The sequence below is a fragment of the Rousettus aegyptiacus genome, unplaced genomic scaffold (assembly GCF_014176215.1).
Source record: "Rousettus aegyptiacus isolate mRouAeg1 unplaced genomic scaffold, mRouAeg1.p scaffold_m13_p_16, whole genome shotgun sequence".
NCBI classification, from domain to species: Eukaryota; Metazoa; Chordata; class Mammalia; order Chiroptera; family Pteropodidae; genus Rousettus; species Rousettus aegyptiacus.
In genome coordinates, this window is record NW_023416291.1 from 21,324,897 (window position 1) to 21,347,677 (window position 22,781).

General features: G+C 49.6%; 1 protein-coding gene across 9 annotated transcripts in view; it reads right to left on the bottom strand.

Annotated features, from left to right (window-relative positions):
* Nucleotides 1-613: 613 nt before the first annotated feature.
* Nucleotides 614-22,781, bottom strand: part of KIF13B (kinesin family member 13B) — a 166,546-nt gene continuing 144,378 nt past the window's right edge. For 8 of the 9 annotated variants that reach the window (XM_036233587.1, XM_016144678.2, XM_036233591.1 and 5 more), the window contains 3 exons: nucleotides 13,353-13,415; nucleotides 8,629-9,643; nucleotides 614-5,468 (listed from right to left, as the gene is read on the bottom strand). In XM_036233587.1, coding sequence (XP_036089480.1) covers nucleotides 5,179-5,468; nucleotides 8,629-9,643; nucleotides 13,353-13,415 — 1,368 coding nt within the window. In that variant the 3' untranslated portion in view covers nucleotides 614-5,178. The remainder of the gene's footprint in view (nucleotides 5,469-8,628; nucleotides 9,644-13,352; nucleotides 13,416-22,781) is intronic. The other variant, XM_036233590.1, reaches the window with a different exon arrangement.

A 22,781-nucleotide genomic window follows, 5' to 3' on the forward strand; every position in this document is an offset into this window, starting at 1 on the left:
AGGATGTTGGCCTAACCAATAAGCAGGCTCCAACAGCTAACGTCCCAGACGGTGGTGGCCACTGCCCAAATCCTCCTCCCTTCCCCCAAACGCCTGTTGCAGAACCTTCAAGGGTCAACCCACCTGTGCAGTCGTGGAAAGAAGCCCCCTGCTCTCCAGCTGGAGGGGCTCGCGTGAGGCCAATTGTGCAAATCAAGGTAGGTGGCAGAGCCATGTCCTGAGAACTTAACTTCTCCAGAGAAGTGGCCGGTCCCCACCTCTCTACTCCAGGCAAGCCGTCTGAGTTAGCCCAGAAGCTCTTATTACCTGCGGTCTAAGGCTACCGGAAAGCTGCTATTTATTGGTTCTTGGCTCCTGTAAGACGCCTCGACTTAGGGATCTAAGACTGGCCTCGAAACCAGTGGAGCCTCCCTGATTCTTTAGCCCAGGGGCTGGGGAGGTGTGCCGGGGGCCTGCTGCTTCCTTGGACCTCCCTCTTCGGGGGTCCATCTTGAAAAGCCCCACCTCGATCAATCAGAACAAGGCCACCCCTTGCCCTGTGGGACCGTTTAGAATGAGTCCAAACACCCCCACACCAGGGGGGAGGGGGAAACCACCAGGCCGACCTCCGACATAGGCAAGAAATCATCCGATTTTATTTAGAAGCAGCTGGTCACATGATGGAAAGGTATATATATGGTACAAAATTACAGAGGTTTAGTTCATTATACAATATAAATCATTAAGTCTTTACAATTCATTAGAGTCTTTGGATTTTTTTTTAACTCACATTTCACGTGTAGCTGATCAATATGCTCTCCCCAATCAGAGTCACTTCTTTATATGTGATCCCATAATGTTAACAGAACTCCACACACAGAGATGTTCCAAGACTCTCCCAACACAAAGTGTCAGCAACCCAGCAAAAGGCACGACGGATTTCTCAGAGAGAGAGATGTGTGGGGACAAGCAAGTCAGTGTCTTGGGGATAAAATGCAGGCTCCACTCCCGGTCCCCAAGGTAAGGCACGACAGAGACGGCCACCATCTCAGGCACTGCCTGTCTGAGGCAGCCCTGGGAGCTGAGGGCACCATGAGATGCAGGCACCAGAGCAGGCCTGGGGTAAGGAGAGCTAATCTTAGCCAGGAAAATAAATACCACGGACTCCTTGTCAGTTTCACATACATGGAACTTTAAGCCGGGAGGAGAAAATATAAGGAGGTAACGGGAGATCTGAATACCTAAGCCTTTCAGACCCTTCAGGGCTCATTCTCTCCCTAGACACACGGCTGCCCCCTGCCCCACTGTGGATGGGGCTGGCAGTCACCATGAGCGCATTGAGTGGGAGGCAGAGGCCAAGACGGTCCCTGTCTAGTCTCTGCCTGGGGTGTTCATGTGGCACCTACAGCCTCATCTGGGCCCAGCTTCTGAGTGGCCCAGCCCATTCCTTCCTGCTGCCACAGTAAACCCCAGAGCAGGGGGCCAGTGAGGAACTGAACCCTGAGTCTTCGAGCTCACACTTTACCTAACATCAGGGCTGTTAGTGAGGAGAGAACGATGCTGAAGGGAGTCGAGCCATCCCTCCGGTCCCGACTCTCAGGCCGGCACCTTCGGCCCGGCACGTGCTGGGTCGTGGGGCCGCCTGGGCTGCGGCTGCAGTGACGCCATCTACTGCACGCACGGCCCCCCTTTTCCAGACTCAAGTTAACATCAGACTGCACCAAGAAGTGAGGGTGAAAACGGTAGACTGGGGCAGGACGGGCTTCCTGCACACGCGCATTGCTCCCTGAGCCACCCAGGAAGACAGGGGCCATGACAGAGTGATGGCCCCAGCGTCCTGGCTGTACCCCAGCAAGCCGTCGACACACCGGCCCTGAAGGGATGTCCAGGTTGTGAAGCAAGTAAGACAGGGAGTCCAGGACTGCACACCCCGCCCCCGCCCCCAGGGCCCGGCACAAAGGCACAAACTGCCACGCCCCGAGCAGGAGCGCCGCACTGTGCCGACGGCGATTCCGGAGGTCCGGTGCAGGGGTGGCCACGTGCTGACGCCCCAGCACACGAACAGCTCACGAGGGCACCGAGGACAAACGTCTCCTCCAACATGCTCCCGGGACAACCCAAACACGCTCATTCCAAGAAAACTCCAGGCGAGCGGGGAGCTCCGCTCTCCCCCGAGATGAACTGCTCTTGCGCACCGCGCGCCCCGGCCCCGCCGCGCACGCACAGCTGAAGACTGTGGACCACAGGGCCGGGCGACCGACCCCAGCCAGCTGCCGGCGCGTCCGGGGCAGCCTCACCGCGCAGGGCCGAGGGACGCCACGGGCCCCAAACACCGCTTCCCAGGAAATGCAGATGGGGGGAAAGGTCCGAGGCGGGCAGGATGGGGTGGCGGACAAGACTAGTGCGAGAAGCTCAGGCACAGGAAACTGAGTTTGGGAGGAAAAAGGTAGGCCCGAAACCTCTTCAGCCGGCAGGGCTGGCCTGGGCGGGACGCCCAGGCTCTTCCACCATCCCTGAGAGCTCCAGCTAACAAGACCTGCTCCAGACGCTAATTCCATTACAGTCCATCCCATCCTAATTAAACAATGATAGAGAGCACAACACCCCTTGTCCCCAAGACGGTTCTGGAAGGTTGCTGCCAACATGTTACAGGGCAGACTGGCTCCAACGAGTCAGCTGCAGACAGGGAGGATGAAGCAGGGCCCGCCTCGGAGCTGCCAGTCCCCAGAGATCCGGGGTGCCCGGCAAGCCCACGCCACCCTGTGGAAGGAGACGAGTCCCTTCCCTGGCCCACCCTCTCTGAGGGCAAACCCCAGCCGCCAGGACTAGAAAAGCAGGACACCTACCTCCCAGGCCAAGGGTGCCGTGCGGGCGAGGACAGGACGCTGCAGGCGGTTGCCACCGGGAGAGCTGACTGCTCAGAGCCCCCACCAGAGGGACCTGGGCCAGGGAGAACCAGCCAGGCATCCGCTGGGGGCAGGGGCAGCAGGTTCTCCTTAACAGAGCGCGGGGTTAGATCACAAAAACCTGGGTGTGGGCGTGAGCTCCTCGTGCGGGGGCGGAGCCGGGCTGCGGCCAGGTGCTCCAACCAGGGGCTGTCAGTCATTGCCTGGGGCTTCACACAGACAACGGAAAGTGCCCAGGCTGGGAGTCAGAAGCTGGAACTTCTGTAGCTTGGGAAAAAATCACTGAACTTTCCTTGGTTTTAGCCCATTCCCTGTGAGAAGATCCCGTCCAGTTCTAAAGCTATAAATGTGCAGGGATAAAGCTATTTGAGGAGCTTCCGAACTTCTGGCCCTGCCCCCACTTCTGTTAAAATGGGGGCGGAAGTGACAGGGTGGCAGCTCCCCACCAGCTGAGGCCTTATCAAGGGCCAGCAGACCCCAGGCTGAGACGGGGGCCCGAGCCAGCACTAGCCAGCTGAGAGCGATTCCATTTCATCCTGCAGTTTATCCAACTGCGGGCACCATGGGAAGGGCGGGAAAGGCAGCTCACCTGGCCGGCAGCAGCCGGTTGGGCGGGCCATCACCACGTGCAATCAATCACTAGGAGCTAATTAACCCTCGGCCCCTTCCCCCTGGGTCTGTGTGCGCGGTAGCTGTGCCCTGTGGGTGCCCCTATCGCGGCTCTGCCCGCTCCCGACAGCCTGCCATGACTCGTCAGGGGCTTCAAGTCCCTAGAGAACCACAGATTTTTCAAAAACAGAGTCTGGATGTTGTTTTTAGAGTCTAAACATGAGAACCAAAACCAGGCGCCAAGACAGCTGAGTGCAAACCCCAACACGAGGTTCTCACGGTGACAGGTAGGGGCAGCAGCTGACGTTCGGCACCAGGTCCCTGGGCTCCTGCCTTAGGAAGGACCAGGAGCACCAGCTCTCGGCCGGAGGTTCCCTGGTCCTGGCGGCCCCGCTTTGCTGTCCCCAGGCCCCACTCCAGCCTGGTCTGCAAGGCTCCTGCCCTCTTTCCACTTCCGCACACGTCCTCCCAACGAGCCCAGCAGGACAGGGCTGTGGGACCAGCGGTGTCCTGGCAGGAGGCGGACAATGTTTCAGGCAGCCCAGGCTGGGCCTGGTCTGTGGTTCTGCAAGGGCCCAGCCCCAGGGACGGTGGACGAGCTCTCCCTCTGCAGATCCAGGCTTAGGGCGTCAGGGTATAGGACTGCCAAGAAGTTAACCTGGTCTAAGGTCCTTCCTAGAAACCAAAATTGCACCAAATAAGGTTGTGATGCCTCTGAATGACTTTGTCATTAACTACAGAAGCACAACATAATTCTCCAAGTTTTTGCTGTCATCTTATTAGAGTAAGGCCACTTGTGTATCTGGATTAAAGGAACATAAAAAGGGAGGGTCACCCTCTGGCCTCTCCGGGAACCCCTGCCCGAGGCAGACGGCTGGCAGCTCCCAAGGGGCCACAGAGGCTGGTGATGTGCAAGGCAGGCCCTGGGCACCTGCACCTGGGTGGACGATTGTGGCTCGCAAATGATTTAGGGTTTTGAAAAATAAATATAAATAAATATATTCCAAGTACTCTGTGTAGGGAATACATGGCAGAGAGAAAAACTTTCTAGGTATAAAGATGCTAAATCACCCACAGAGAAACCTCTAAGAAACCCTGTGGAAAGAGGGAAGAGTGGGAGGGGCGGGCCCAGCAGCCCTCTCTGGGGCACACTGGACCTTGCGCCAGAAGCCCCGGCCGGCCGGCCAGAGGCACCGACGGGAGCATATTACTTGGTGTGGGGGATTTGGGGACAAGAAGGTGCATGGAGCCTGAGGAGCAAGCCAGCACTTGGGTGGGCTGGGGAAACAGCCCTGGGGGCAGAGGGAGATGCCCCGCCTCTAGGGGGAGAAAAGGCACTAGTTATGATTATTCTTTAAATTAAGAGATTAATAGGGTCACGGGAAACACAGAAACGACTGCCCCAAGTGGAGAGAGCCCCAGGCTCGGGACCTCACCCTCCACAACCCAGGATGGCACTAAGCTCCTAGAACCTTCAACTCCGCTACACTGCGGAGAGAGAGGCCTCCTCGTGCTCTGGGTAGAAGAAGAAACAAAGCTTCCAGAGTTCTGGGAGAAACAGGGAGGTCACCAGCCCTGCGTCGTCGTGCAAAAGCCTTCGCTGCCTGTGCCCCCAAGGAAGGGCGTTTGAGGTGACACGGCCCCTCGGCTCCTGCGGTCAGTGTCCGCCTGGGAGGGCGCCGGCTCAGCTGGCCCAGGATTTCCGGTTCTCAGGGTTCTTGTGGCTCCTGTCGGCCCCCAGCGCCGCGGTGCCCTCGGCCTTGGCCAGAGCCGCAGTCAGGGAGGCCAGGTTGGTGGCGGAGCCAGAGAGGGCGCTGCTCCTGCGGGGCTCGGGGGTGCCCTGAAGCCTGAGCCCCGCGCTGCGTCGCCGGCCTGCACCTGCCGCCCTGCGAACCCGGCCTGGCCTCACCAGCAGCCCGTAGCCAGGGCTGCACCTGAAGTACTGCTTCCCTCCGATGGAGCCGTCGTTCTTACCTGGGGGGGAAGGAACAGAAGATGTAGAGGCGGCTCCCTCGGCTGCTCGTGACCCCAACAGGCCCCGCGGTGTAGGGCCCCCATGGGCCCGATGGCCCCAGGCAGGCCCCGCACAGCTGCTCCCCACCGAACACGTGAGGCCGGGGTGACGGGCCCTTGGGCGGCACACACTGGCCGCCGGGACCGGACTGCCGCGCGCCACGGTCTCCGCGAGGAGTCGGCATGCTAGTCCCGCCATCTCTGACAGCCAGGTGCAGGCGCCACCAAAGCTACCCCCACCCGACCTGAGGCCCAGATCATCTTCGATCTCGATGGTCACACTCTAAGCCTAGGATGAAAGCTGTTGATCGAATGATAATTTTTCCTAAATCTATTAATGGATGGAAACTGGCAAAGCACCCAATTATAGCTAGTCAGATGTTACACTTGATTTGTCAAGAGAGTGTAAAGAAGTCTCCTTTGTCAAAGCCAATAAAAAAATGCTTTAAGGTGAAGGGGAGAAAGCCACAGCCGGGTGAGGGGTAAGGAGACCTGAACGTAGGGGCCACCGGACCCCTGGATGTCAGCCTCCCACAGTGATGGGTGGGTTGGTAGGGAACGTGATCTTTATGACAACAACGATCACCAATTTGCTATCCTCGCTGTCTGCACGTGCTCACCTGTCCTCCTCTCCACTCCACTCCAAGCAGGCCCACCCTGCACCCACTCTCAAGGTCAGCACGGGTCACCTCGGTCCGGGCCACCTCTCGCGGTATCAGACAGACGATCTCTCCCCCTCTCTGGCCACTCCCACCTCCCATCTTACTGGCCCCTCCCTTCCAGCGATGTCCTTGCCGGGCGGGTCTGGGCCCGCTCCCCTGGGGGCTCCCCTGGCCTGCACGCTTGTGAACGCTGATGCCTCAGCGGTGTCTCCAGCCCAAGCGTGGCCCCTCCTGGCATCTCAGCCCCACCTGAATGCCCAACCCGCACCCCCAGCTCCACCTGCCCAACACAGAACTCCGGTTCCTCCCGCCCTGCGCCCTCGCCTGCTCTCTCAGGCTCTTCCATGGGGTCATGACCCCGGTCTCAAGCCACACTCAGATGTCGGCCTTACTCCTTTCTTCTCCTGATGTTCTACAGTCTCACAGCCCTGGGGCTTCACCGGCACACTTTTCCCGCCTCTACTACCTCACCCCAGCCACGAGATCTGCAAGAGCCTTCTGCATGGCCTTCTCTCTCCTCGCCCCAATTCTATTCTCCTTAAAAAGGTCTTTTTAAACTCTCCAATGGTTTCCTGCTATACTTCACCCTTTGTGACCCGGCCACTGCGCTTCTCCAGCCTCCTGCAGACCTTTGGGCTGTCCCTCAAATACAGCGAGCTTGTCCCTGTGCGAAGCTTGTACCCAAAGTGTGCCAACTTCCTCTTCTACAGCACTCACAACTTTGCTTCCCTCGGTATTATTTCAAATACTTCTCACCTACCATCTTTATCTGCTTAGCCTGTTTTATTTTCTTCACAGCTTATTGCTATCAAATTTATTTGTTTATTTGTTTACTTGGTAATTTTCTCCCCTCTAAAATATAAGTCCAGTGAAACCAGGGGCTTCGTTTTGTTCATCCTCCGAATCCAGGACAGTGACTGGAGCACAGCAGGTGCTTAGTATTTATTTGTTGGATAAATTCATCTATTCGCTAATCTCCCTCTAATTCCTGAATTCAATTGCAAATATATTCTTTCCCATTTACCCTTCACATTTCAGCAGGAATGGAGTTTAAAAAATATTCTAGCCTGTGATACATTAATATTCTAGATCCACTGAATAACATTCTTTGCCAAAATTATTTTTAAAGACAGTGAGTGACTTCGCAGCTCAGCTGAGGGGCCTTGAGACAGAGTCCGTGTAGGGCAGGCCTCGGGTTTCACTGTGCAAACACCCACTCCACCTCCAAGGACAGCCCCTCCTGCTCGTTCTCTGCTCCCTGGCTCCATCCTCACAGCTCCGCCCACCAGGCCACACACACAGAGCTGTCCTAAAACCCCGTCTCCACCGCTCCCAGCCCTCACCTAGTGAAGAAGTGGGATGAGAAAGGAGAATATGGAAGTCAGTCTGGCAGTCCTCAAAATGTTAAACATAGAGTTAACTCCTGGGTATCAACTCAAGAGAAAGGGAAACGTGTGTCCACACAAACACTGAAGCACAAACGGCACATACACAGTGCGGTATTCCTCGGCCCAGCAAGGAGCAGCACACGCTACAGCTGGATGAGCCGTGGGAACCCCGCGCTCAGTGACGCAAGACAGATGCAGCAGCCCACGCTGCAGCATCCCACTGACATGAGAGCCCAGGTTAGGACAGTTTGTATAAATTTAAAGAGACAAAAAGTAAATTAATGGTTACCTAGGGCTTCAAGAGGGGAAGTATCTTGCTAATGGACATGTGGTTTCTTTTCGGGGGGTGGTGAACTTACTCTAAAATTAGATTATGGAAATAGTGACACAGTCCTGTAAATATATGCAAAACCACTGTATACTGTAAACAGGTGGATTTTATGTAAATTGTATCACAATAAAACTGTTTAAAAAGGAAATCTGACGGACAAAGAATTTCCTTAAGTCCTGTCCCCGGTTTTTCTGAAAATGACACTCTATATGCTTTAAGCTGTGCCACTGCAGAATGAGGCTTCAGAGACCTGCAAACCTGCAACGGGTCTTAGATCACCCTATTGTCTGACCTCAGCCCATGAGCCAAGGAGCCTTGGGATGTCTTCGTAACAACTGAGCATCCGCACAGGCTCAGTGCCTGGAACCTGAGCAAACGCAGCAGATACAGCTGCTATTATGGTTCAAATGCAAATGCTTCTGTGACTAAAAAAGGAATAATGGCATTTAAAATCATTACCAAATTTATAGTAGCTTTCAATTAATGTCTTAAGTTTCTGAGAAATTTCTGGAGGTTAAAAAAAAAGAGAACCTGACTCACAAAACACTTAGGAAAAGCTTATCTAAAGAAAATTTCTGATTTTGAAAAGTGGCGACTCAGAGACTCAGAGAGGTCAACTGACGTGTCCGAGGGCACACAGCGAGCTTTGGGCGCCACGGCAGGCGGGGCCGGCACCTTCCCACCCGACCGCAGTGAGCACGTCCAGTGCCAGGAACCCGTCCCCAACAAGCCGCACTCACCTGAAGGTGAATCCAGCTCCACTCCAACCCACGTCCCCTCCTGGAAGTCGGTGGGCCCAACGTATCTCACAATGCCCGCTTTGTTGGTGCCCACGGTGACGTGTTCTCCTTCTCTGAGCCACTCTGGGACTTCACTGGCTTCTTCGGAATCAGAGGAGACTTCCAGCTTCTCCAGAGCCTGCCCCTGTCCTCCGGAGCTGCCATCGCCTGGCCCTCCCGCGGCCAGCGGGTCCTCAGTGGCCCCAGGGGGGCAGCCAGGGTCCCCGCCGAGCATGCGCGTGAACGACTTCAGCTCCGAGGTGCGCACCTTGCGGATTCTGAAGGGAGAGGCGGGTGCAGGCGACTGAGACAGCAGGTCCGGAGGCAGCAGTGGTTTGGAAACATCCAGCTCTAAGCTGGTGACTGGCTTGGCCTGGTCCTTGGGTCCTCCAAGCGGCTTGGTGGCAGGGGGAAGATCGCCTCCGCACTGCGGGAGGGGTGACTCCTTCTGGGGGGCAGCAGTGGGAAGACGAGCCGGGGAAGTGGCCGCCTCCTCATTCTGCTCCTCGGAGGAAGCCGCTCCCTTGGCCGGGGCGGCACTGCCACCGTCGCTCCGCGCAGTCAGCTTGGCGGGGCCGGGCAGTGAGGCAAGGCCGCTCTCGCCCTGCAGCGGGGCGGGGGGAGCACTGTCTGCGCCTGCGGCAGCACATGGAGACGGGGGCTCGGCCTCAGGCCCGGCCTGGCAGGGGCCAGGAGGGGGCGAGCCGGGCACCTGCCCGCCGGCCTGGGCCACGGCGTCCAGGCCCAGGGCGGACGCGTCGGACAGGGTGGCGGTGGAGACGCTGTGCGAGAAGTACCCGCTGGAGGCCTCGCTCAGCGGGCTGGGCGGCCCCTCCTGCGCCTCCACGGCCTGCGTGTTGGTGGCCATGCCCTGCGGTGGAGGCACTTGAGTGGGTTTTTCGTAGGTCTTCACCACGGGGGCGATGTGCACAGTCGCGTCAGGGGCCACACTAGGCCCCCCTCTCTCCTGGTGAGCCTGACGCAGGGAGGGAGGAAGAAGCAACTGGTTAGAATTTACGGTTAAGTGTCCACCTCCGGAAGAACTGAGGCAGATGCGGAGATGCTACGTGAAACCTCACGGCTGATGGGGAAACGAGCTCTGCTGTGCAGTGGGGCCGACAGGTTCCAGCACCGCGGACCTCCCCACGTGGCCCGGATTTTCAAGCACCGGGATCCTGAGGACCCTGCTGCACTCTCGGTGGTGCGGTGGCCCGAGCCAACGCCTGGGGCCGGCCCCTTCCATCTCCTCACCCTCCGTACAAACTAGAGAGTCTAACGGCTCCTTGTGATATTGTAATTATAGTAAGAAATACATATTTGGTCTTCATCCCTGGTTCTGACACGGCTCTTTCTAAAACCCTTGGAATAAGGGCAATAAAGGTGCCCTGGTATTCATAACAAGCCCCCTTCCATCGACTCCTGAGTTTATGTAAACCAAGTAACTTTCAGAAATCCCCTAAGGACGAGGGGCTGGTTGCCAGCGGGACCAACCACGCTCAGGAGGCTGGAACTGTCTGTTCCACCCTCTGGTTTCTGGGGAGGAGAAAAGGTCTGGGGGCTGAACCAGTCGCCAACGGCCAGTGATTTACTCAACCATGCTAATGTAATGAAGCCTCCATAAAACCCCGAGGGGACAGGTTTCGGAGCTTCCGGGGTCGGCAAACACGTGCAGGTGCAGGGAGAGCGTTGCACTCGGAACACGGAAGCTCCGCACGCCCTCCTCATGCCTCGTGCTCCGCACCTCTTCCATCTGGCTGTTCCCAAGCTACATCCATGTACAATTAACTTGTGATTTCTCTGAGCTTTGTGAGCCACTCCAGCAAATTAATCAAACCCAAAGAGGAGGTCATGGGAACAGTCAGAAGTAGAAGGAACAACCTGGACTTGAGACTGGTGTCTGCGTGGAGGGCAGACAGTCTGGTGGGCCGCGCCCTTCACCTGTGGGAGCTGACGCTATCTCCGGATAGACAGGGTCATGACGGGTTGAATCCAGGGTTGAATCCTCAGACACCCAGCTGGTGTCAGAGAACTGCCTGGTGGCGTGGGAAACAACACAGACGGGGCTGCCACCTAGGGTCAGTGTGGTGCAAGGCAGGCAAGGCCTTGCCAGAGCATGCATGGCACACAGTAGGCACATACTAAAATCTCCGTTCCCTCACCCCCACCCTCAACATCCCCCACCTCCCCATGCTCTGGCTAAGAACTTTGCTCCTGAGGAAACAGAGCCCCTCCCTGCCCACCACTGACTTCCCAAGGAGACTGAGTGCTTCACGAGAGGCCAGAAGAAAACTTTTCTCCTGCAAAATGGAAATGATGACCTCACTGGAGGATCTGAAAGTACTTCAACTTGGCTTCATCTGCTCAGGCTTAGAGAGATGACCCTTGGGCTTGCTACTGACTGCCCATTCCTGGCTGGGAGGCATGAAGAGGAGGGGACAGAGGCTGCCTGCAGTCCATGCCCTTTCTCTGAGCGGCCATCTTTCAGGCTGCCATCGAAGGCTGGTCCCATGTCACGGGTCAGGGGGCCCTCTGGCCCTCTCATCCTGGTACACACAGGCCAAGAAGCAGCCAGCCCCCAGCAAGGAGCGACTGAGGATGGAGCCTCAGCGGCTGCCCTCTCCCTCACACCGCTGTCTGAGTCACCCTGGCAGGGATGCACACGACGCCCCATCTCATGGGGAATGACGACAGCCACAGCTCATCCAAATTCTACTGTTTCTGAGGTGCTCGTAAGGTGTTCTTTCGTTGATAATTTAAGTCATTTGAAGAAGGTGGCAGATTATTTCTATTCTCGATTCACAATGACAGGTGGAAAAAAGACTGCAGGAATGGGGAATGAGCTTGGGGCGGTGGAGAGGGTGTTGCTCAGGAAAAGAAATATGCTGTCCAGTATTTACAGAAAGATTATTTATATTACAGGAATGGCCACATTCCATTTGAAATACAGGATTTATTTGAACTGGGAAACAGCTGAGATCTATAAGTCTCTTACAGTTACTTGGCTTAACTCAGCAGTTTGATAAATCATGCGTTTTCACGTGAATTGTCATTTATATTCCTGTCTCCAGAGGCCCACCTTTCCCCACAAGGCACACTTTCAGGGTACGAAATTAACGGCACCTCCTGAGATTAACAGCCCATTTTTGTGATGGATCTTTAGGCAGAAAAATTTACTAAATCCAATAGATCAATAACTGTCACCAGCATAAATACTCTAAAAGATTAGACAATCCTTCAATCATCTTTCTTTTGCTAGTTTACATGTTTTACTTATTCTTTTTATTTTTAATATCACTGACCACGTGGGGAAGAATACACGAACAACTACAAGAGTCTACAATCCAAACAATACCTATGGCCCGAAATAGTATGCGTTCCCATTCTCCTCCTGGGTGAGACCCTACCACTACCGCACCAACAACTGCTGGCCGGGGCCTGCCCTAAAGAGGCGACAGTCTAGTGACAGTGCCTTTAACTCCCCCGGTTTTGTCCTTCTTGCTTCAGCATGACATAGGCCTTTGACATAGGCCATGACATAGGCCTTTGACATAGGCCAGAGAGTATTATCATATTCATTTTACAACATGGCCCAGAGAGGTTATAGGATTTATCCAAAGTCACCCGTGAGTGAGAAACCAGGGACCAGAAGTCAGATCCACAGCCACAGCCAAGAAGGAGGAAGGGGCGCCGACTGCCACGCTCCTTGCTGCGGAGCTGAAGCCAGCGGTGCCGTCCGCTGCCGCACCGCAGGCAGCCGCTCCCACTTGACTGGAGTTGAAATGTGAGTGGAAACCTATCTGCCACCTTCGGTTTATGCCCTTACCACTGACATCTCTAGGGACCACTGTGAAAGCCCAGACTTGAGAAAACCACCAGGATGAGCAGCAAGGCTGCCCTGAGCTGCGGAGGCCATGGCGTGTGAGGTTCCTTCACCCGTGAGGGACTCGGCCTCACTCTGTCCCACTGGTTTTGGGGCTCCTGTCCTGCCTCAGTGAAATAATAAACACTACTCATGGGGAAGAGAGGGGACCGGGGTATTATCTTCAGTTAAATTCACGAACACCAAGATGTACTGGGTTGAAAATGGCCTTTTAAAAAGGAGTGAATTCATGAAGGTCTGAATTTTCTTTCAAATTATTTGGCCTTTTGTTTTGTTTTGTTTTAATAAATACGATTCTCCTATGAAGACATAGCATTTCCTAAGAGAATGAGCACACAGTGGGAGAAAATAGATTTGCTATTCATAAGATTAGAAGTGCTGTTCATCTGTGGGAGATCATAAGAGACTATTTTTCTCCCCGGCTTAGCATTAGTCTTTTCACGCTGATATCATGAATCAGAATGAAATGTAAAACTGAGAATTAAGCAAACGCTTAGAATAAGGAGATTGTTCTGTTTATAGAAATCGCCTTTGCCTAGCAGTGGGCTATTAAAGCAGCAGACTACATTAGCAGTCAAGCACCTAAAAGTTTAGCAATCATATGATTAACAAGTTGAAAATAGCAAAGTGTAACAAGGAAAATATAGAGGGAGAAGACAGTGGCCTATATTATGGTTAATTATCAAAACGGGAACCCTAAAATAAAGAACCACGGGTGTGGACTCAACAATTATAGCATCGGGGCCACCCACTCTATGTGGGACAGCCACGGGCAAAGGCGCCGCCCCTGGCCGGACTAACTCACCTCTGCCATCCTGGTTGTCCCAAAATCTGGAAGGGCAGACTGCACCATGATTCGGGGCACCGGCTGAGAAAACAAGTGAACGGGCAAGCATAAAAAATCGAGAGGAGCAGAGCAGAGATAACCAGGGAAGGTTTTAACTGCATAGACTGGAGAGCCCGTCGGCTTGCTGGAATGCTAACAAAGTCAGGCACGCCAAGTGCTAGGAGCGTCACACGAGGAAATGGAAGGAACAAGGAGCGCGGCAAGAGGCCTGCTCCGCGGCTAGCACACAAGACACGTGCTAAACCAGTAACGTGTATGGCAGGTGCGCACGCTGTCAGGCTCTCCCTCCATTCATACGCGACACACGTTAATCAAGGGCTGTGTCTGTACGTACGAACGCGACAGGACTTTATAGAGAGAAGTTACTGGGACAGGAAAGATCAAGAAAGGTTTCAGGCAGGAGGTGGAATTTAAACCTCACGGTACAAAAGGAGGCCCGGTGAGTGTAGTCACAGGAAGAGGAGTAAGGAAGCCGCTCTGACTGGAGCACAATTCTGGGGCATGAGATAGAGCAGGATAGATATGTGGAGAGAGACTCTGGTATCTGAAACTAACCTAATCAGGTAACGTGGTGAGGATCATCACAGATGCCTGAGCAGAGAAAGCAGAAGATCGAGAAGACTGATCTGGTGGTGGAAGGCAAACTGATTGGAAAACTATTTAAAGACTAAGGCAGGCAAATCACTAATTGAGACTCCAGCCACGGAGCAGGTGTGAGGAGACACGAGCCTGCATAATGGTGCGAGCGACACCAGGAAAAAGGACTCTGCTACTGATGGACACATCGTTCAACATCAAAAAAATATAATAATAAAATAAAATAATGAGTAGCACCAGGATAAAGAAAAGGGATAGCAGAGGAAGAAGCTGGAACTGTGAAGAAGGAATCAGAAATCAATTTAGTGGCTGCTAAGCTTCCAATGGCAGAAGTGACTATCTTGAAGAAACCACTTCTGACTTCATACCCTCAAGCAACCTCTGGCCCCTTTCCAGGTCTCCCTGCTCCAATGCAAGAGCCTGGATCTCTGGATGCACAGTTCTAAGAGGGCTCCATCCCGGCTGAACAAACACTCCTAGTCCTCTGCTACAAGAGGAGTCAAAACTGGGTGTCAGAGTTTACTCTTGTTCGGTCCACAAGGAAAAGCGGCTGCTGCTCACTGACCTACTGCCTGACCTAAACTGCCTACAGATGCAGATTCCTTATCTTCCCGTTTCCCTTCTTCTGGCCCTAAGCACTCTCGGCCCTTCCAGGGCGTATCTGGGTGTCTGAGGTCCCTACGCTGTCAAGACAGAGTCTGCAGACACTAAGGCTGGATGGCAAAGTCTTGCTTCCGGTAGGGGAGCCCAAACTCTTAACTGAACAGAGAAGAGCCCACTTGAAACAAAATGGCTCACTTAGGGTGGTGGCGACCTGAGTTCACAGCACCAAACAACCACATTTCTGCAAAGGGCATCACAATATCATTCCTTGGTGCTGCCTTTGGGAGAAAAGCACTAGAAGGAATTAATTTTGCTGAAGGTAAGGAAACTGTGATAAGATCTGAGAAGAGGCAGAGGAGAGGTGATTAAGTAGGAACTAGAAAGAGATAAGGCTAAAGGGATGAAAGGACCTAGGGATACGCTAAGAGAATATACACTGTACCCTGCAAATGCGGGGGAGTTACTAGGGGTCAAAGGCAGAAGAGTGAGAATCCGTTATGTTTAAGAACGACAGTGTGAGTGGCCAACAGAACAGACTGAGGGAGGGCACCCCGGTGGCGGCAAGGCCATCGCACGTGAGGGCCTGTAGCTTCTCCCTCAATTTCCTGACCAGGAAAGTCTCTCCCTCAACTGCCATGACACGTCACTCCCTCCCTCTCGCACAGCACCTCCCGGTTCTTCCTCCATTTCCCTACTCTGCTGTCAACCCCTTGGCAATGGAGTTATTTGCAAGCAAGCACCCCCCACTCTGCACACGGCCGGGGAATGCAGGGGCCACTATCCTTTGCTTACTTTTCCCCATATCATCTGAAGTTCCCCACCAATGAAAAGGTGTTCAGCGTATATTTCTCAGTAAAGGCAGGAAAAAAAAAAGTTTCTTAAGTCTGAACTCCAAAGTACTTACATTTTTCAGTTAGATCTTATTTAAAATAGACAAGATTGAGATGAGCATTCCCTCTTATTAAAGTATAAAAACAAAAATCCCACCAATGATGAAACTATAACTACCAAGAATGAAACCTTTTCTAAGATGATATAATTCTTGCCCTCCTGAATAAAGCATAGAAACATAATTTACACTTTTCTTTATGACTCAGAGTAATTTTAAAAATTCCAGTAAATGCTTTAAAAATATTAGCTGAAATGAATTAAAGGACCAGATTGAATGTGACACCATGCTGGAATCCAGTGACCACAGGGACTTCCTGGTGCCAGGGCCCTTGGGCCCTGACTTCACGGCTCCCGGCTACGAAGCCGAAAACCTCACGTCTACCCCTCACAAGCGTCCTGTCAGCCTCAATAATCACTTCTTAATCAGGCGACATGTTTCATAAAGATATCACCCGACCCCCACCATTCGAGTAAAGTATGAACCAGAAAACTGGATGATTAGATACATCTGAAATGGCTAAAAACAAGGTCAAAAACGAGATTAGACCAGGCCTGAGTGGGTTCTCAGCGGGAAGGCAGTGCTTTGACCGCACCTGCTTCTCTGTTCACGCACTAGTGATTTCATGGTGCCGCCCTCCATGGGAAGGAGGCAGTCACGGCTGCCAGACACCAACTCTGGACAAGTGGGAACCACGGGAATGTACTTCTCCGACAGAGCAGGTTTGAAAGGCACATGCTACAAATCAGCAGTTCCAAAACAGTCACGGGGGCATAAAGTACAGCATAAGGAATACAGTTGATAATACTGCAACAGCCGAGTATGGTGCCGGGTGGGTACGAGACCTATTAGGGGGATCGCTTCCTGAGTTATAAAAATGTCCAACCACTATGCTGTATATTTTCAACTGAAATTGAAAAATTTTTAATTAAAAAAAAAGGTGGTGCTAGAGAGAGTGGGGGTAGAAGATGAGCCATGAGTTAACTTTTATTGAAGCTGGGTGACGAGTACTCAGGGATTCGCCGTAGGACCTTGTCTCCTTTGCATATTTCGAGTTTTTCCGTAAGACTGCCCTACAGGAAGAAGGCAACTGGGACCGTGATTCAGTGTCCACATTCAGTGCCACGAAGACTTATGAGGACCCGGAGTGCATAAGGCACTGCAAGAAGCGCTGCGGGCAGCACAACGATCAGAAAGACACGGGCGTTACTCTCAACAGACTGGCGCTCTTGTCTGTGGGGAGGGCACGTGTGTAAATAACTAACATGTCACGGACCAGGACAGTCACTAGAATGGATGTTTCAAAAGCAGAGACAATATGGAGGAGGAAGGGATCATAATGGAACAGGCCGAGAATACCTTCACGAGGGAGACTTTACTATGAGATGGGCCTTGAAGACAGTGGCATTTCCCATACTATGAGATGGGCCTTGAAGACAGCGGCATTTCCCAGGGCAAGGGGACATTTCAAACATGGAGAATGGTGTGACTAAGTCAGGATGGCAAAAGAGCCACTTTATGTCTGGTGTTCCCTCTACTCACATCTGTGCCCTGGGAAAAGCTACTCCATTTTCTAGGAGGTCCTGGGGAAGAGAGAAGGATCTAGACTGACAAGCACTGGGCACAGGGAAGGAAGGTTAGGGCCTTGTGGAAGAGGCCTGTGAGCGTATGGTTGATTTTCACAGGCAATAAAGAACTATCAAAGGTTACTGCATGAAGCCTTAATAAGAACTATGCTTACAAAAGATTAACCCTTAAATAGGGGAGATACTAAATATGGAGAAATCAATTAAGGAGTAGCTTTAATGGTTCGGTGCAGAGGTAGTAAGAGCCTAAATTTGGATGGTAAAAAGAAAAGGAACTAGAAATAAAAAATCTAGATATATGAAGGAGGCTACTGAACATGTGGAAACAAGTGGCTGTGGAGGCAGAAGAAACAGAGTCAAATGTGATGCCCAGGACATATGGGTGACGGGGAGAAGGGTAAAGGGTGGTATTAGCAGAAACGGGTACGTGCAGCGTTAAGGGGCGCTTAGTTTCTATATTTGACAATGGCCTGTGATTAATTCAGCAACCTTATTAAGGGCACCAAAAATACTACAAGGTATACTGAAACCTTAAATGTGCCATTTGTCCTTCACACATAATGGCTCAAATTTCCAAATGTGTATTGTTCGCATTTTAACGCTCTTTTACATATCCCCTGTGCAGGCAGTCGCCTCCTATTTCAGGAGCTCAAAACATTTCAGATCAGAAGCTCATTAATCCTTACGACACATCTGGTAACTATTAATAAAAATGACTGCAAAGTATTTTGCAGCTATAAATATTAAGGAGAAGTCCCATGAGGCAAGCGAATATAAGTATAATTATCTACATTTCACACCAGAGAAACCAAGGCTCAGAGATATTTACCTAATGGTTAAATGCATTAGGGTTGCCCAGTGAGTTAGTGACAGAGATGGAAAAGGACTGAGTTCTCAAGCGCCAGCTGAACCTGCAATTACGCTGTCTGCAGAGCACCGCTCAAACTTAACAGATGAGTCGGTTACAGGTACGAGAACTGTTTAGAAGTATTTCAGGGGAAAGATGATGGTGACTTCTCATATCACATCATTTTTTAACTCTGGCTTTCATACGCCACATGAATGAAAATAGGGCAGATTAGCTCAGAATTTTATAACTAGGCATAAACACTAATTTGGAGCTAGCTCCCTTTGCCTAGAAGAATAAAGTTTTAACTCCTTGGCAAGACATGAAAGACCCTCGCCTCTCCCTGAGGTTGTGGCCTTCCATCACTTGTTATGCTAATCCACTCTGAACTTCCTGAATACACCGCTTTGCTAGAGGCTTCCTCTCACTGTCGCGTCCCTAGGGAGTCATGTTCCACCTGGTGAATATCTATTCATTTTTAAGTGATTTCAGCTCAAGCACGATCCAGCCTTCCTGAAATCGCAGGTAAAAATGCTCACTGCCTTCAGTGTGTCATCCCCAGACATACACATATTATAACATCTACAACATCATCCCATTTATGTTTACGGGTCTCTGAGGGAGCTCCTCTAAATCAAGCTCTCTGAAAGGCAGGATTAAATTTCATTCCTCTCTGTATTCTCAATAAAACAATAACGATGTTGTCAAATGAATAAACAAATAAGTGAATGAATGAATTACTTAGGTGCATGAAGAAAGCCTATAGTTGTAATTGTAATGGTACAGTACATAGGATTTGGAAAAGAATAGACATTCTGAAATTTGGACATACAGGCAGGTAGAGGAGAGAAGAGATACCAGCTGAAGCAAAAGATAATCACTTTGTTCAAAAACGGTGAATTTTCTGTTGCATTACTTTCTTGTTTGAAAAGGAACCCTTCCTAAAAATCACACTTTACCCTGAATTTGATAAATTCTTAAGTGACATTTTCTAATGGTCCTTTTTAAAATAATAATTTTTTTTTATGGTGACATTGTTTGACGAAATCCAATAAGTTTCAGCTGTACACTTTACCAGCAAGGCACTGTGTGTTCACCTCCCATAGTGCGATTTCTTTCTGTCACCACATATTTGACCCCTTTTACCCTGTCTACCTCCCCTCTCCCCACTTCCCTCTGTCTAATGGTTCTTAAGTTAATATGATCTTATCTTTTTTTTTTTTTTTTTTGAATTCTAACCAATCATTTACATCCAAGAAAGAAATCTAACTACGGACAGTAAACACACAAATGCAACATGACACGTACTATTGAATTGTACACTCGAAACTTATTGGATTTCACTGCTCAATGTTATCCCAATAATTTTTAATAATATAAATAAATAAATCCAAGCACAGGAGTATATAACAAGAGATATAAAATTAACTTTTCCTACAAATAACCAGCAGCCAATCTTTGATTTTCAAGCTGGTAAAGTGAGAAACATGTAAGAAACAAAGCAAGGCAGGGGCAGGATATTTAGACAAAATGCTTCCTAATCTTCTAATATGTCCTGATAAAAGTAATAAACAATGGATAAAATCAGACATGTACAATTACCTAAAGATCAAGACTCTGCACACCTGATCAATATAAACATATTTTTTAAAGGTTACGCTAATCAGAGGCAGGTGGTTAGGCTGGAAGAACGGGAACTGGTAGGAGGCACCCAGCGCTGGCCAGAGACGGCTTCTGCTCTCATCGTCTGATGCCTCTGATGCCTTCCCTAACTGGTTCACACAGCCAGCTCCCGCGCCCATGGCCGACCCTTCTGATCTATCCTCTGGCTTTCCCGGGTGATCTGGATGAGAGCGTGTTAGCTGTGGTGACACCAGCACTTCCATCCATCTGGAAGTTACATTTCTCATTTTAGATGAGTAACAGCATTTGAATTGATCCATCAGTCCTTTGTTTGTATAAATCTGATCACCTCTGGGCTTGCACATCTGGAAGGTGGCAATCCAGTCCATATGAATTCTCTAAGCAATACCACCCAGGGAGGATGACAGGTGGTCACCAGCTGGTTCCCATCAGAGACCACTGTTTCCCTACCTGCCACATGCCCCTTTCAATCAATGACCTTAAGGTATCAAATTGTCAAGCATGGGTAGGTGACTTCGTTTTTCTAACCAATATGACAATCCTTCATGAGGTGTTTGCAGACACGTGAATAGATTCTTCCAGTTCAAATCCACTTTCCAAACTGCAGTCAGAGGAGCTTTCCAAAATACAAATTTGACCATGTCATTCTCCTGCTTTAAAACTGTCAGTAATTCCCCCATTGCCTATAGATAATTTTTTTTCAGAAAGGAATAGTCAAGAAAAGTAAATATAGATAGGTCCTAATCAGTGTATTGTCATGGCTTGACCAGTCTCTCCTTCAAATACTTTATAGATTCATTCATTCCACAAATATAATCACTTGCTATTTTTAATAAAATACAGTGAAATCTCTTAAGACCATAACTGTCAGTTAAATTTTGCTTCTTGAATATATATCTCCATTCTGCCACTCGCTAGGCTCTGTAACCTTAGAAGTGCTTTAACCTGTTTCATTTTCCTCACTATTTAACTCAGCATCTAATATCGCCCTTTGACGCCACACTGTCCAACATGGCAACCAGTAGCTACACATGTAACTGAGCACTTGAAATGCAGCTAGTGTGACAGAAGTGAAAACATTTTTTAATTTTAATTTTAATTTTAATAATATAGAAAATTTTTAAAATTAAAATGCTTTTAAGTATATATGAAACAGCCTGGGCACATGGATCTATTTTTTCAACTTTATGAATTCTAAATGCCGATCAGGTATTTCCGAAAAAAATTTAGTTTCCTAATTGAGATGTGTTAGAAGTGTAAAAGACAAACCTGACCGTACAGAAAAAAAGATGGAAATATCTCAGTAAGTTTTTTTATACTGATTACAGGTGAGATGACAATATTATGAACATACTGGGTTAAGTAACTATATTATTCAAATTAATTTGACCTGTTTCTTTTGACTTTTTAAAACGCGGCTACTAGAAAATTTAAAACGGCACACGTGGCTCCCACTCCAGTTCCCTGAGACAGCACGGATCTAACAGCTCAGCACTGTTGCCGGGCGGGGCACATAAAACCCCCGGCACAGGGGGAACGCTCCGCCCACATGCAGAGTATCGTGGCCGCGCGCATCGCTGGAACGCTGTGTGTCATCGTCAGATGCCGCTAGGCTGACTTAGCATGTGCACGTTCGTACACAATCAGCAATTATATCTGATCTAAAATCATCTAAACTTTCTACTCATGTTTATCAGTCCCAAAGCCATTCAGGATACATTTATTTTCTTTTAAACAAAGAACCTTAGGTTTTATTAATCTACCCATTCACAAACATGTGCCAGGTACCTACTAAATTCTGCGCCAGGAGCTGGGGATACATCGTAGGTAACACCAAACATAGCCCCTCTGCTCCTCAGAAATAGGCACTTGGGGTCTAATATGCAGTATTTCTATTTAATTTAAATTACATAAAAAACTAAAAAGGCCCATTTCTTCTATCAACACATAACCTATTTTATCAGTGGATAAAAGTGAATAAGACCATCCAAATAAACTGTATTTCAATATATATGCATTACTTTAACTTATTAGAGGTAGTGCATATAGAAAAATATAAATACTGATATTTCTGGAGTTGTCAGAAAAGATACAGTTCTTTATTTTAGAATTTAGCTAGTTTATTTTTTAAACTTCTACATGATAATTGTTCAAAGTTAAATATTGATTAAAAAATAATTTATTTTTTTAAAACAAGGATGCGACATTCACTTTACTCAAAATAATAGTTATTTGTTTTCCAAGTGTCTATGTTACTTAAAACATACAATATTTGTTAATCTAAAAACTGAATAATATGGTCTAAATCTAGACTGTCACCAGCCTGGTGTGCCCTATAAGCTTAGTAAAAATTTTAAATTGTTGAAATAAAAGAATACTTTGTGACATGTAAAAATTACATGAAATTCAAATTTCAGGGTTATAAATAAAGCCTTATTGAAACGCAACCAGGCTCATTGGCTTAGTACTGGCTAAAGCTAGTTTTGGCAGTGCATATATGGCCTGTAAAGCCTAAAATAATACTGTCTGGCCCTTCACAAAAAAAGTTTGCCAATCCCTGATCTACAGAATTATACTAAAGCATACAATGAAAATTCCTGAAAAATGGCTGGCAATTGACTTCTCTACTGCCTCTGAAACTATATTTTCATTATTTTTCAGATCAGCTACTAATTCTGGCTCTGAAGACAACTTTGTTAACTTAGTAACTCTAAGTATCTAAATAGAGTATCCATACACTTCTGGGGCAAAGGAAGATAGTGAAATGTTACGATTTTGAAAAACTAAAACGGAGGTAAAAGTCTTCTACCAGTAGTAAGAGCCCTAAAAATTCATTTCTAGAGCAACTAAGTGAACAGACATCACTTGACTTAAGTTTTAAAAGAAGTCTGCACTCCGTGCCTTTGCAAACTTCCCTTTTGTTAATGCAAGAACAACTAAATGTAGCATACCATATTATGTGTGGAAATACATTACAGGAAAAAATGCTCATATACATTATTTTTTAAAGAACTTGAACGATTAAGGAAAACTGAAGGCTAGAAAATGAGGCCCAATCCTTTTCCTAGCTTGAGTTAGTTAAGATGATGAACCCTTCATCAAAACACAGGGGTAGGCATTTATGTGGTTTGGTTCATCAAGGAACCCCAAGTATGAAGTAGCCTAAAACAACATCTTCGTGCACAAGGGCGGGACTCGTGCGTAGCTGCTTTTGTCCCATT